The following is a 16815-nucleotide window of genomic DNA, read 5'->3' on the forward strand; positions in this document are numbered from 1 at the left end:
GAGTATCATATCCTGATCCACCCATTCTTGAATTTTGTCTTTAACCAACTTTTCCAATACTTTTACCACTACTCCTGAGATGGTGATTGGTCTGTAATTCAATACCGCAGTTTTAGAGCCACCCTTATGCAAAGGAACCACTTTGCCTAACTTCCACTCCCTAGGGACCATACCAGAGTTCAAACTTAAGTTAAATATCCAGGTGAGAGGGGTTGACAATTCATTTGCACATTCACGCAACACCCGAGCTGATATTGCATCTAAGCCTACCGCAGTGTTTGCATTTAAGTTTTGCAATATATTTAATACCTCTGATTCTTTAGCTTCAATTCTCACATTAGGTATTGCTGTAGGTATAGAGATATCCTCACTTGGGTGATAGACTTTTGAAAAGTGATCACTCAGTAACTCGACTATTACATCTGATTTTGTCACCTCAATACCATCAGCACCCACTAAGATTATCCTTCCGAAGTCATTCTTCCTCTTACTTGCCACATAGCGGAAGAACTCTTTGGGATTACCCTTGATCTCTTTGGCTAAGGTCTTCTCATAATCTGATTTAGCTTTTCTTACTATGCTGGTAACTTTCCTAGCTTGAGCCTTGTACTGCTCATGGGTGTCCTGATCGCCTTTCTCCTTGTAAATTCTCCATAACATTTTCTTTTTTTGCAGTTCAAGCTTGATACTACTGCTCATCCATCTAATGCCTGCCTTGTTTGACCTCCTAACCATGGGGACACAATCTGATATTGCTTTCCTCAGATACCCGCTGATTTTATCCCAAGCACTGCTAACATCTTTCCCTTGCAATATGTTCTGCCATGGGATAGCTGCAAGCTCACTCCGAAGCTTGTTATAATTGCCTAACCTGTAGTTCCGTACATACCCCTTCTTAATAGAAAAATCCACAGATTTTGCAACCTCCCAAGTCAATACCACATGATCGCTTTCACCAACTGGAGGTAACGAGGACACCTTACTTATGCATATAACCTCTGAACCAATAACCAGGTCCAACACTCTCACACCACGTGTCCCTTCAGTTACGTGCTGTTTCAAGTAATTATCTCGTAGAAGATGTATGAATTCCATTTCCTTTTTGCTACGTGATATTTCCTCCTTCCAATTGATATCACCGTAATTAAAATCCCCCATAATAATCACCAAGCCTTCACTCATTGCACTAAGTTGCTGATGCATGAATTCAATATCTCCCCCCGTACTCCCTGGCCTATAGCAGCATCCAACTGTATATTTGGTTGCGTTGGTCGCTATTTCGCACCAGACTGCCTCAAATGAACTCTTATTCACATGTCTATCATCATGATATACTACTTTCTTTGGCTGCAACACATCAGCTATCATCAACAGTACTCCTCCCCCTGTTCTATCTTCTCTATCCTCCCTGAAAATACTGTACCCATCACATTCAATTCCAGTGACCACATCTTCTGCTGACAGCCAAGTTTCACTAATGCCTACAACTTTTGGTGAGATTTCACTGACTAATGCCAAAAATTCTTCTCTCTTATTTCGAATGCTTCTAGCATTGGTATACAAAAATTGCAGATTCCCTCTAGATCTTGTACCGGCTTTAGAACTGATATATAAGTCATTAACTACCGTAGTCCTATGCCGATTTTTATCCCCTCTCTTCTGCAATTTATTCAGCCTATAAGGATCAATAAATACACAATCAGTGCTAAAGTTTCTCTCTCTTACACTCAACCTTTTCAATATTAGTTTCCCTGCCCAATAACTTCAACCTGTTCAGAAAACAATAACTTCTTCAATCGCTTATGTCCTTCCATGTTAAGATGCAGTCCATCTCTAGCATACAACTGCCTTTTTCCTTCAAACACACTCCAAACATCAACAAACTCCAGACCTCTTTTTCTGCACATTCTTGCAATCATATCATTCATTATCATTGCTCGTCTACTTAACTCGTAATTGTCAAAACGAGGCAGCACACACACTATTCTCCCATTGACACTTTTCCTCTTCACAATATCTAATAATGTTCTTAAATCTTTTCCTACCCGATTTATACTACCTCTCAGGTCATTCGTACCCACCATAACTATCATCTTGTCTGCTTCATGCCCTCTCTTTATTGCTAAAGCCACTCTTTCTATTGTCCCATCAGCCAAGCACTCCTCATGCATACCACTCTCCATACCCTTAATCATAGAATCACCATATATTTTACTACTCTTAACTTCATTCAAGTCCACACTCATGGACTCATTCTCTACACTATTCAGCATGACTCTCCCAGCTTCATTACTCAACTCTCTATTACTTACCCCCCCCACTCTCACTACATCTCATTTCTTCTAGGCCACTTGTGGTTTTATTATATTGACTCCCAATCACTCCCATACTATTTATTACTGAATCATTCACCAAAGACTCACCCATATGTAATCCTGTTCTAGTTACTTCAGCTAAAGTAATCTCTATAGTCCTAATTTCTCTGTTTAACACATTAAACTCCGCTTTAACTTCCAGTATCTCCTTACCGATCACTTCCACTTCCTCATGAAGATGAAGGTCATTTTTCATTTTCATAAACTCCCGCCGAAGTTCTTCCGCTACGGTCCCGATGTCAGCTTCCATTCCTAAACGCTCCAGCCTATCCCGACACTTCTCACATACGTCGACATTTTCGTTCTTTTCATTTTGCCAGACCGACCACAGATCCTTCACATTTTTCGGTGCATACATATAGCAGTTTCCGCAACGCATCCATTGCGAAAAATCCAACGCTGAGCTGGCCTTTCTTGTAGTAGTAGAAGTCCTGTGCGCCGCTGACGTACGTTTCTTGTTGGACGCCATCTTTACACGTTGATATAGTGAAACAAACGGCAGTGAAAGCACAATATATACAACACAGTTCTAAACAATAATACCACTGAAGGACACTTGTTTCTAACCGATACACAATTGCAGCACAATTTGTGACAAAAAGCCACACTATATTTAACTTTAAAAACACGTTTTCTAGACTAGCTAAACTCGACCGCCACATTTACCAAGGACACTAGCGCCACCATCTTTTATCACCTTTCTTTGGGATGGGCTAGATGTGGACCTATTTCCATGTTGTGGGGTAGATGCCAGTTGAATAGGATAGATTGAAGAGGCAATACAAGATAGGTGTTAGTTCTAGGACACAATTTTTTTAACATAATAGGTGGATACCATCAGGACAAGATGCCTTGTTTGTATTCAGGTTATTAAGGATTCTTCATATTTCTTTTTGCAAGAAGACTAGGAGACATGAAAGGAGCCATTCTTCGTGGAGTGAAGAGAACTTTGCCCAGGTCATCAATGCAAGATGTTTTTGTGATGAAATTTGGGCAGGAGGTGAGTTCACAGCATTTGACCCTTGCAAAGTCTGACTTGGACTTGTGATGATTCTTTTGTAACTGTCGTGAGCTACAGTATAGGCAGAGAGGGCAGCTGGAGTTTTGATCTTGAACCAATTGTGGTAAGCAGAGGGATTTTCTTTAATAGCATTGCCACATTTTTTTGAGAACCAAGGCTTGGATGATGGCTGCGAATTTGGAGTGGAATAAGGGATGTAAGCCTTCATTCCTGTGAGGATGATTTCTGTTATTCAGTCTGAGCAGGTGTTTGGATCAGAAGAACTGAAGTAGCATTCAGATCATGGGAAAGAGGAACAGAAATCACAGAGGTCCTCCCAGTTGGCACCCTTGTAGGGCCAAATGGGACTGTGAACTGGTAAGGGAAGGTTGTTCTGAGGAAAAAAGAGACTTGTATAAGGTTGTGGTCTGAATACCTGGAAGGGGAGCTTGTTAGGAAGAGTTCAAATGTGTTTGCAAATTGGAGGGGGGGGGGGTATTCTGGTAGAAAGACTGATGATCTGAGATAGGTCATTCCTGATGGTGAACACCTCAGCATCCCTGCCTGCTTGATATGTGAAACTGGAGAAGGAGAGCTAATATGAGTTGTAGACATTGAAATCCCCCAAGAAGGATGACCTCACTATTGGGGTATTTAGACTGCAGAAAGTCAAGCTTTAGAGAGAGAGAGAGAGAGAGGGAGGGAGGGAGGGAGAAAACTGAAGAGGTCAGAGTGATTGACAGAGTTTGGAGAGCAACAGAAGGAGCACATGAAAAGGGGCAGGTTGATTTGCTAGAGAAATTTTGAGCCAAAGAAGATCAAACAATGGGGATTCAAGGATTTGTAGTCTCTGGCAGGGTATATCAGTTCGGACGAATGCACAAGTGCCACCCTTGTGGTGGAAAGAGCTGTGTAACGTGTAGTTTGGGAAGGTGAGGTGGACAATGGCTGTTGAAGTCGACAGTTGCAGTTCGAAAAGGAAGAGTAGTTCTGGTTTAGATGACTGTAGGTAGTGCACATCATTTATATTGCTGTTTAGGCCACAGATGTTGGTGAAGTGGATGTGGAAACTTTTTTTTTTGTAAGAATTAGTGTTGTTGGGTTGCTTTAGATTTCTGTTGTCTTTTGATTTTTTTGGTTGGATTTTTCATCATCATCAAATTCCTGCCATGTACCCTCAAGGGGTGTACAGGATATGATAGTGAGAAAATTACATCATTACTAACTTCCTATCTACAATTTTCCTCCAAATCAGTCTGTTACTTGTCAAGACTCCAACATTATCAGATCTTATATTTCTATCATTTAAGGCACTTTGTACTGTATCAATCCACCTATATCTTGGTCTTCCTCTGGGTCGTTTTCCTGCCAACCTGGCAGAGAACACTTGTTTTGCTAATCTTTTCTCTCCCATTCTATTTAAGTGACCATATCACCTGAGATTAGCTCTGCTAATGCATTCCTGGATGCTGACAATGCCAAGTTCTTTCCTAATATCCTCATTTTTAATATGATATTGCCATTGATGCCATCTGTTCACACCTCTAATCTTTCTCAGGACTCTCATATCTGCAGTCTCTAGTCTTTGGTCAAGTGTTTTACTTCTGACCCAGCTCTCAGATCCATAAGTTAAAACTGGTTTGAACACTGTCTTGTATACAGCTAATTTAGTGTCCCGACTAATTTCTCTCTTATTCCATATGAATTTATTCAATTGACTTCCCACCATACCAGCTTTGCTGATTCTGTTATCTATTTCTATATTTAATTTACCTTCTTCAGTAAAAATCGTGCCTAAGTAGCTGAAATGTTTTACTTGTTCCACAGGTTCTCCATTCACAACACAGTTGACATTTTCAATGATTCAGCCTATTTTCATTGTCTTTGTCTTTTTATTGCTGACCTTCATAAAATATCTATTACAACAGTTATTCAATTTAGTCAGAGAATCTTGTAGACTTGTAGTAGATTTATTTAGAAGTATAACATCATCCGCATAAAGCAAAGAGCTGACATTAACATCTTCAACTTTGATATCATGTTTAATACCACTTTCCTTCATAATGCGATCCATATAGATAATGAATAACAGAGGGGATAATGTACATCCTTGTCTCACAACAGATTTAACATTAAACCATCGTCCTGTACTTCCTTCATTTCTAACTGCTGACTTACAACTCAAATAAAGACTAAGTGTTGCTTGATATAATGTCCCATTGACACCATATAACTGTAGCATATTGAATAGCTTCTCTCTTGGCACCTTGTCATATGCCTTTTCCAAATCGACAAAACTTAAATACAGATCTTTGTTATATTCCCATGCTTTCTCAACTATTTGTCGTAAAGTAAAGATCTGATCCTGACAGCCTCTATTTGGCCTGAACCCAGCTTGTTCTTCACCAAGCTTTTCTTCCACATTCTTCTCAACCGTTTCTCAAGTATACTTGCATAGATCTTGCCAGGAACACTCAGTAGGGAAATACCCCTGTAATTCTCACATTCAGTTTTATTTCTCTTTTTTATATATGGGTACTATGAGAGCTCTCCATTCATTGGGAATTCGTCCCTCTGTCCAGGCTTCTGAACTATGCAGTGCAGCCACTGTAAGACTTTTATACCACATACTTCAGTATTTCTGGTCGAATATCATCTACTCCTGCTGCCTTTCCACATTTCAAGCCTTTGATGGCTTTTTCTACTTCAAGTATGGATATGTATTCGTGATTGCATTCCTGGTCAGTGTTTTTTACAACTGTGCTGTCATCACTGCTTGTTTCATTTAGCAGTTTTTCAAAGTAATTACTCCATACTTCAAGGATATCTTTTTCTCCTGTTTTCATGTCACCTTTATCATCTCTAACTCCTTTTACAGCATTCTTTCCTCCATTCCTAAGCTTCTTCAACAACCTCCAGAATATTTTGCCACCTTCTTGATATTTATTTTCTATATTCTTGCCCCAAAGTCCTCCCATGACTTTTGTTTAGCTAGTTTTACACAGTGTTTAGCATTCTTACATTTGTCTCTGTATTCTCTAAGAGCACAAGCTGACTTATTTGACAGGAACTTTTGATATGCTTTCTTCTTTTCCTTCACTGCCTCTTTAACTTCCTGTGTCCACCAGGGAGTTCTGATTTTTTTATCCTTGCAGACATCCTCACCACATGCCTCTCTGCAGAATCAATCAATGTTTTCTTCAGAGTTTGCCACTGAATCTTCAAGGTTTGATTCCTGTTCTCAAACTCTTTCATTTTTTTTTCAATAATCTTTCTGTATTTTAGTCTATAGTTCACATCTGAGAGCTGCTCAACTTTTATTCGCTTTAAAACTTTCTTACATGTTATTCTTTTCAATATGAAATTCAATTTTATCCTGCTCAAGACTAAATAGTGATCACTTCAAATTTCAAATCCTCTGTACCCTCTGGTGTCCTGCACCATGGAGAAAACATCACTATCAACAATAACATAGTCAATGAGACTTTTCTTATTCCTTGCCTCTTCTCTCCATGTTAATTTGTGCACATTTTTATGTTGGAACATGGTGTTAGTAATAACCAGTTCATATCCTGAGCAGAAATCCAACAGATATTTGCCATTATTATTAGCTTTGCTCTTTTCTCCAAATTTTCCCAAAATATTTTTATATGTCTCACAATCATTTCCTACTCTGCTATTTAGATCCCCAACAAGGACCAACTTTTCCTTTTTCATTGTGTCAGTTGCTTTTTCTATAGCCTCAAAAAATTCCTCCACTTCTACCTTAGTAGACCCTTCTGTGGCACCATAGTCACAAATAAGCCTCATTGTCCAGTTCCCCATTCTCATATTTGCCCACATTACTCTACTTGATACTGACTGCCATTCAAGAAGATTAGCCTCGTATTTTGTGTTGAATACTATGGCTACTCCTTCTTTTCCTTGATTGTCATTGCCTGAATATAACATTTTGTATTTATTGCTCAGAAAGATCTCACCAGTTTTGGTCTTTTTTGTTTCAGTCACCCCTATTATGTCGATCTGGTACTTATCTAATTCCTCAGCTAGCTCCATTTCTTTGCCATTCAGGCTTCTTATGTTGATAGTACCGATCTTTAACTCTGGTGATGTTGATTTGGGGTTTGTTTTCAGATTTGTTCCAGTAGCTGGCTTTTCGCTGTTCGCCCTGGTTCCCTGGCGAAAACAACGGGGGCCTTGTTTAACCGGGCGACGCTCCAGCTGGCATGAAATTTTGTCATGAAATTTTGTTTAGTCACAAACTGGTAAAATATGTGGTTGCAAGATTTTTCACTAGCTAATTAGGAAACCTCCAGGTTTGTTACTATCTACTTCAGCCTCATATACTAACTAGCATCTGGCCTGCAGAACCATTTTACTGCTGTACCCTCAAGTAGGGGCAGGGTCCGGGTCCCCTACAGCAATATTGGTATGTCATTGAAGGTATCACTCTCACTGCATGTGCGAAGAGTGGAGGAGACAAAAATTGGAACTCTTGCTCTAGCGACCAAACATGGCTGCAACCATTTCAGGTCTCTAATAAGCAAAGTGGTGGTATTTCACCAGGTAATGAAAGACATTTACTTCTAGAGATCTAGCTGGCATTTTCTCCAACTAGGGAAGATGTATATTTGCAGTGGTAATGCTTATAATGTTCACCAGAGCTGGGGATGACTTGACTGCAAGAGGCTATATATTGCACATCGACAGCCCTTTAGATATACCTCTGGATGGGTAAGGGGAAGAAGAGAATCTTTAGAGCAGCTGAACATTTTTTCTAATTTTGTGGGTAGCTTTGAATGCAGCATTAATATTTTATTTTTCCAGTATTCTATTTTCTCAGATATTTCCCCTCTGTAAGGAAATGGCTATGGTCTTTTTTTTTTTTTTGGTTGCATTCTTATGAATGATTCTGATAATTTTTTTCTGTTGTAGCTATTTTTTATAAATGGTTAGCTTATGTTTGAAACATTCTTCTGAGCCTGTTCAATCAAAGCAAACTGTTAAAGCTCTATTTTAAGAGTGCTAATGACACCTAGTTTTTGTGTATCAAATCCAATACACCTGTAACTTATTCTATATAGAGAAAAGAGGTATAATGGTATTTTCCTTTTCCTTCATGTGATAGATTTAGATGATAAATAACAGTGGAGATACATCCTTTGTCTTATATCTGATTTTATATCAAGTCATCTTCATTTTAATTGCTAACAGCTGTATTTTGCCTTTGCTTTAGCCACTACAGCTAAAAGCAAAGGCAAAATATATTGGCATGTAATAATGATGCATTTGCACCACATAATTATAGGGTTTTGAACAGCACCTTATGTGCATTTTCCAGATCCACCAAACAGATCCCGGTTATATTTCAATGATTTCTTGAGAATTTGTCCAAGTAAAAATCTGAAACTGACAACTCCTATTTAAGCAATTTGATTAACACAGCTTGTTGTTTCCCAAGTTCTTATACAATTTTTTGTAGCATCTTTTCAAGTATATTTGCATGAATCTTATCTAGAACACTCAACAGGGAAATTCTGTAATTTTCGCATTCAATTTTAGATCTTATTTTACACACTGATGTATGAAGCTTTACTCCAATCATCTGGAATTTGAACTTCTGTGCATGTTTTCTGAAATAAGTAATGACTTGTAAAAGTTTTCTCCATATTTGAGTTTTTCTGGTCAAATATCAATATCATCTATTCTAGTTGAGTTTTCACATTTCCAGTTTCTGATTTTTTTTTCTTTTTCTCTACCTCAATTATCAATGTATTCTTTTAACTACATTTCTCTTGAATAGTATCTAACACTATTCTGTTACTCCCTGTTTCATTTAACAATATTTCAAAGGAAATACTCAACCTCCAGGATACCTTTACTTTCATTTTTTATGTAACCTTTATCTTCTATGATTCCTTTTATAATATTTATTCCTCTAAGTTTTTTTCAGTTAGCCTGCAGAACATTGCCACCTTTATAATATTTATGTTTTATATTCTTATCAAAGTTTTATGATGACTTTTGTTTCATTACTTTTATAAATAGCTTTCTTTCATTTTTCTCTTTATTCCTCAGGATGCCTGCTAACTTGCTTGCAGGAGCTTTGAATACAGTTTCTTCTTTTCTGACTGCCTCTTTTACCTCTTGGATCCACCACAAGGTTTGAATTTTTCTATCTTTGCAAACAATTTCACACATCTCAAGCTGAATAGGTAAATGTTTTCTTCAGTTTGCCAGAAAGACTCCAAGGTTAGGCTTGATTGCTATTTTCAAACTCTTTCATTTTTTTCCCTCCAATATATTTGGGTCTACAGTTTACCTTTGAAAACAACTTGATTATTTTTAAAAACTTTCACAAATATTTTTCTTTGCAATGTGATATTCATATTTATTCTGCCCAAAAATGAATGTTGATTACTTCCTCAGGATGCCTGAGGTGAAGCAGTGTGAAGATACCACAATAATATAGTTAGAAGATATCACAATATGTCCACACGGTTAGCCTAGTGGTTAACCATATGCCTGGGGAAGGAGTATCCTAGGTTCGATTCCCATCGGTGATGTGAGGAGATGAAGGATCTTCCTCAGCCATAGCCAAGTTAGTCAGTCTTGGGTGTGGACAGTAGGATTTTTTCCCCAGTTTATCCTGGGGTTTTTCATCCCACAAAACAGGCAAACTGGCCTTGAGAACCCAACACTACAGGACATAGGATACACCGGAGCGCAAGGCTGATCACCTTATCCTGTGAACAGTTTGAAGTCCGATGATTAATAAACTCTCGACACCACAAGGTAAAAGAGGGTAATAGGAAGATGAGATATCCCAATAACATAGTTAATAGTACTTTTCTTATTTCTTGTGTCTTTTTTTCCTTGTAAATTTATGCACATCTTTTTATTGGAACATTGTATTAGTAATGACCAATCCATGTCCAGAACAAAAATCCAACAAGTACTTAGCATTCTCATATGTTTTACTCTTTTCTCCAAATTTTTCCAATAATTGTCTGGTATTCATTTCCTACTCTTTGTTTAGATCTCACTAATATTCTCATAATAACTCATATTCTTTGTTAATTTTATGATTAATTATGTGTATTAGAGGTTTGCTTAGTTATTGAAAGTATATGGAAAAATTTTTTTAAGGGAGATAACTAATGAAAAGTCAGATGTATTTTAGAGCTAAGAGGGAAAAATTAAGTGAGAAAACTAATCTTTTTTTTTTTTTGGGGGGGGGGGGGAGTTATTTGTAAATGTTGAATTAATCAAAATTAGACAGTAAGCTCAAGTGCATTTTGCATATGAATTACCAATTAACTCCACAACATTTGAATACAGCAATGTATTTGAAATTCACTGGATGACTTTATAGTTATACATAAACAGTATATCTATATTGTACAATATAGATGTAAGTAAGTGCTTGAAATAAAGAATTTCAAAAATTTCCTACTGCCATTTAATCAAATACTTGATTTGAAGACACACATAATACACACATCTGAGGATAAAATTCTTTATCATAAGAATATTAAAACTTCTAATATTTTGATGGTGAAGAACGTTGAACTTATTAAAAAAAAAAAAAAGAAGAAATTTCTTCTGTATACAACTACTAATACATATTTTTCATTTCAACAAACATAAATGGTGCATTTCCCAAGTATCAAGTTTTAAAAGAAACAATGAAAAAAAAAAAAATTAATATTACCTAACAAAAGACAACTGAACAATATTTGATATTGTTTTGGGATTGACAGTTGTTGGCAAAAATCTCTCTCCTTCTTGTAAATGCTGAGTGAAAATTTCTGATGCTGCCAAATTTTCTTCTGCTGATACATTCTTTGGAAATAAGCACATAAATTATTTATACCAGAAATGTAAACAAATTAAAACAAAACAATGCAATAACACAGAAAACTGAATTGCTCATTAAAATTTAATGAAGCTATAAATTAGAATTTAAATAAGGAACTTAGTCCTTTGAACATCTGTTAATATATTGCTATTTCATTCTCCCTCTTCTCAATTCGAAAGAATACCTATGGTTAAAAGTGGATTCAAATACAGACTATTATTATTTAGTAGTAGCAGCATGCATACTTCAAACAGAACCTGAAACAGAATTACTTCAGTGTATGGAGTATTGTTTCCCAATTGGCTGGACTATCAAATTTTTACTTACCAATCTACAAAACTGTTACCATAATAGGTTCTTATCGCTTAAACCCTATAAGTATGAAAAACAAGCTCTTGAGCCCACCCTGAGTATTTCATAATTTGTATTCTGCAGTTCTGCACAGGGCCATACTTACACTTTTCCTGAGGTTGGTGGGACCCTGAGGCAAGAGTGCCCCAGGGCCCCTTAAATTGGCCCTAATTTTTTGTGGTCCCAGCTAGAGCCTCGTGCATCTGTTTATAAGTACGACCCTGGTTCTACAGATAAGTGGTATTCCACTAGATTTTTTTTTTTTGAGAAATAATACAAAAATGAAAAAATAATCAAAGAATTTAATACATATACATTATATACCTATTTAATTTTATATATCACATACCTGTATAATTTTAATGGTCTGCAGTAGTCACGGCCGGAAAACGCTGGCACTCAGAACAAATAATAATCATAAAATATCAAAATATATTCAAAAATATAGCTGTTTACCTAACACTTCCGGTGTTAAAATGCTTATAGATATCCCTAAAAATGTCCACTAAGATGGATCATGGATCTTAGAAAATGGATCATGTCTCATTTAAATAAGCATAACCGGGGGGGGGGGGATTTTCCAATATACTTCCTGTTCTCATGAGACTGTGCAATTTGTTTCTCTTTAAAGAGATTGATTTTACACTGAGTGTTAAGTTAATTTTACAAGCGTTCAACCCAAATGGTACAATGACTTTTAACTTCATTTCTTTTAGAATCCAGGAAATGATAGACTCCAGTCCAAATAAAAAAATATATATTTAATGAAACTAAATAAAACTATATACATGGTAAATATAATTAAATTAATATCTATAAAACTAATTGGATCCAAGGCTTTCTAAATTAAAACTATACTTTAGGATTTGCTTCATCTTTAACACCTTACCGGCCATTATGGATCAAATATGCATCAACATACGCTTCGTATCCATCATATATTTCAATGTAATATCAATGGTATTACAATTTTAATACGCACTTCGCATCCATGATAACGTTGATGTCTATAGACTTCTTGGCCGGTAGCGTGGTTAAAGGATAAAGTCACTCACACTCACTGACTGATTCTATTATTGATTTCACATGTATTTAATCTGTTGACTAGACAAAACATTTTGTTTTTTGCAACAATTTCCCAAAACAATAAATGTTAATTAGTCAGTTCTTTATCAGGCCTTTTCTCAAAATATAAAACTTCTTAACTTCCCTAAGACTATGCAGTTTCCTATTTCACATATATTGTTCCATTCATGTTCACTGTTACAGTATATTCTTACCTCAGGCAGTTTTATTACAAGATGCATAAATCACAAATTTATTACCAAAGGGGAAAAAAAAATTATTTTACTACTTTATAAACAAACATGTATTGGAGTAGAGATCTTCATTAAAGCCACTTTACTGTTCCAGATGTCTCTAATTACATCACTTGTTCTGATAAAATAATTAATATCACTGGCATTCTTGAGACAGAAGATGAAACTTTCCATTTTGAATTTCTCCAAGCGTTAAAATAGAACATCTATTTGATATCTCCTTTTATTTACTGTTCACTTGGTCACAGTCTCACTTTTTCAGTTTAAGGATTCACCTTACTAAGATATCCTTTTTGGAATACTCTATTAATATATTCCAATTGTCAAGTTTTCTTAAAAACTTCTTAAAACAGTATTCTCTGGTCTGCACTCTGAAACTTCCATTCTTTCTTCTTGTTTCCTCTCATAATCCAGGTACTGTATCATCATTCGCTAAAAGAGAATGTCTTTACGATGAGAAATATCACAGTACACTTAACAAACATGAATTACAATACAGAATCATCAAAATATATATCAGCTGTCAATCATTCATCAACCTCCTTGGTGAGCATACACACTCATTCAACTATGCAGCAAGCGAGAAGTCAGTAATGGCTGACACGTTATCATCATTCGCAAAAAGAGAATGTCTTTACGATGACAAATATCACAGTACACTTAACAAATATGAATTACAATACATAATCATCAAAATTATTAGAACTGTCAGATATCTGGTAAATACAATAAATCCCACATATCTTATGTTTCATTTTAAGATAACTAAAGATATAAAACATTGTTAGGAAATGAAAATTAATAAAATACTAATGTAAAGAAACAATTGTGAAAAGATTCATAATTGTAAGTTATTACTACTTTTATATTAGTTTCATCTTTCTCCTAACAATTTTTTTGGGGAGAAAATAATAAAAAAAAAATTTCTAAGTATACATATAAAAAAACTTACAATTCTTTTGATGCTTATGCCTAGATCTAAAACAGTGAGGTTCTTGTTGAGCATTCAGTGATGATTCATTATTTGCAATTTCTGAATGGGTAGTATCAGAACTACTTGATTCAGAAACAACTGGAAATTTTAAATCATCTTCCCACTCATTTTATCTACATATTTTATTTCTGCATTTTTCAAAAATTTCTCTAAATTACTAGAATTATGTTCTAATGTTACAGAATCATCACTATCACAATCAAATTCTAAAGGCTGAGATTTGTTATCTTCTCTAACTAAATTTGAGGTACTTACTTTCTTTTGGCTTACTGAATTCTAAGTTAACTAATCTATAATACTACACCACTATTTTATCCATATTAGATTCTCTGTTATGCTTAATATCCCTCTGATATTGTACATTTTCTGAATTATGTAATTTTGGGTTTGTAGAATTTCTTGTAAGATTAGGTTTCATTTTACCAGATTTTCTTAATTTCTTCCCTTGCTGTATATTTGAATTATGAGGCTTTAAATTATTTTCCTTCATACTATCTGATTGTGAACATGACTTATGATTAGTATCAGGAAAATCTTCAATATCTTATTCATATTTTCACCTAAAATAATTAATTTCTATATCCTAAAAAGTACCCTTTTTACCCTATCAGAGTGTACATTTACAATTTTACTAGGATTTCTTGCATCTTGAATTCTAAAATTTACAGGAGAAAATTGGTCTGTATGGAAACAAAGTATTCTTTCCTAATTTTCCTACCTTTTTTACAATAGATTTATTACCCAACAATACTAAATCTCCTGGTCTGAATGATTTATATTTCCTGAAACAATTAATGCACAGTCTGGTTTTTTGTGAACTTAATTTACTTATCACTCATATCAACCTATGAGTCATGGAAAATTTATAGAAAAACAAGTTCATTAGGAAATATTGGATCAAACTTATATAAAGAAAAGATGGTTTTTTTCTTTGATAGCAGTAGCAAATCTGCATACAAATAATGCTTGTGAAAGATATGTGTCCTAATCATTCATTTGAGTGTTTGCCAGATTGAAAAGTATCTGTTTTATATCTTTATTCAGTCTTTCACATATACCATTACAGTGAAGGTGGTAAGGTGCAGTAAAAATCTTCTTAACATTTAACAATTTACAAAATTGTAATAAGAGTTCAGATGTAAAATTTGCTCCTAAATCTGAAAGGTCCCAGGAGTCCCATATCTACAACTAATCATTTTCAAAAACTTTCTTACAATAGTCTTTGCAGTTTGATCCTTCATTGCAACTGCTTCAGGAAATCTAGTTGGCATCCCTATGGCTACTAGCATATACTTATTGCCTTTATTTATAGTTGGCAATGGACCTTCTACAGAAACAGCCTGAAAAGGTCATGTCAGACTAGGAAATGGCAGCAGGGAAGTTTTCTTCTGAAAGGTGATCTTAATTGGTATTTATGGCATGATTTTACATATGTGAATATATCGTTCTTCATGACTTTCCAGATATAACAATCCTTTATTCTTTGTCAAGTTCCAGAAAATTCTTGGTGTCCTGCTGAGTCGGAATCATGAAAAACGTATATAATCCAAGGAATCATTTTAGCTGGTGCCAATATTTTCACTTTCAACTTTACTTTTCCATTGTTAAGAGTAACTAGATAGGAGTAACCCATCCTTATCCAAAAATAACTTTTCCAGGGTTAATAAAATGTATCTAACTGAGCCTCACTTCTCAATACTGCATCATAAATAGTTTTTAGTACAGGATTATTTTGCTGAGCTTGAATAATCTGATCCTTTTCCAAATCTGTGAGTTATATTTTTTATTCACTTCACCAATAATATGAATTTGAGACCTTTCTTCATCTTGATTCAAATGGTTATCCCTAGATGATTAATCATTATCAGATCCTAAAGATCTAAATGGGTAATTTGTTACTATATTTATTTTTCCTGGAATATAAGCCATATCAATATTATATTCCTGTAGTTCCAGTGCCCATCTAATTATTTGTTAATTTTTATCTTTCATAGTACTTAGGAATGACAAAGGCTGGTGATCAGATCTTATTTTAATACGTTGTCCTAACAACAAGTATCTAAATTTTCTCCAAGGAAAGATTATCACTAGTGCCACTTTTTCTAAAGTCAAATAGTTCGGTTCTGGAGCTGATAATGTCCTACTAAAAAGTCTGCTGGTTAAAAATCTTTTCCTTCCTTGTTGAATGTTATTCCAACTGAATCTAACACCCTTTCTTGTTAAGTACACTAAGGGTCTCAATAGCTGTGAACTATTATTATTATTAACATCTGACCTCCCTAGGGTCAGACTAATTATGGGAGATACACTACTGCACACAATGCTCATCTAACCATGCTTTAAACTGATTCAATGTGTTTATACCCACAACACAGTCAGTCAATGCATTCCACTCACAAACCACTCTCCATGCAAAGAATCTTCTGCTCACACCCTCCTTATACAGTTTCCAGCGATGGCCTCTTGTTCAACAACCCCCCCCCCACCTTCCATTCTATGAAAAATCTCTTCCATGTCAATCCAATAATAACCCTTGACTAGCTTTTATGCCTCAATCATATCACCTCCTCCGTCTATTCACGAGGCTCTGCACTTTACATTCTCTCAATCTGTCCTCGTACTCCACATTCCAAAGACCACTGACAACCTTTGTGAATCTTCTCTGGACCTTTCCAACATACTTCGTCACCATGAAAACCCAGTGACCAAATCTGTGCACATAATCTATATGAAGCCTGATCAAGGCCTTATACAATGGCATCATAACCTCTATTTCTGCAAGTCAGGATCCTCCGCATCACTGCCATTATCTGATGTGACATCTTCATAACTTGTGCAACGTGACCCCTAAATTTCAGATCCTTGTCCACCATCACTCCTAGATCTCTCATCTCCTCTACTTCTGTTAAAGTTTC

The 16815-nt window shown here is 35.6% G+C and overlaps 1 protein-coding gene across 1 annotated transcript in view; it reads right to left on the minus strand.

Moving 5' to 3' along the window:
- Rep (Rab escort protein) overlaps nucleotides 1–16815 on the minus strand; it is a 246581-nt gene that overhangs the window by 194002 nt on the left and 35764 nt on the right. Inside the window, exon 4 of the mRNA XM_090395371.1 lies at nucleotides 11090–11220. Coding sequence (XP_090251497.1) covers nucleotides 11090–11220 — 131 coding nt within the window. The remainder of the gene's footprint in view (nucleotides 1–11089; nucleotides 11221–16815) is intronic.

The sequence above is a fragment of the Typopeltis vanoorti genome, chromosome 7 (genome assembly GCF_054136105.1).
Source record: "Typopeltis vanoorti isolate ZY-2024b chromosome 7, IOZ_Tvanoo_1.0, whole genome shotgun sequence".
Taxonomy (NCBI): domain Eukaryota; kingdom Metazoa; phylum Arthropoda; class Arachnida; order Uropygi; family Thelyphonidae; genus Typopeltis; species Typopeltis vanoorti.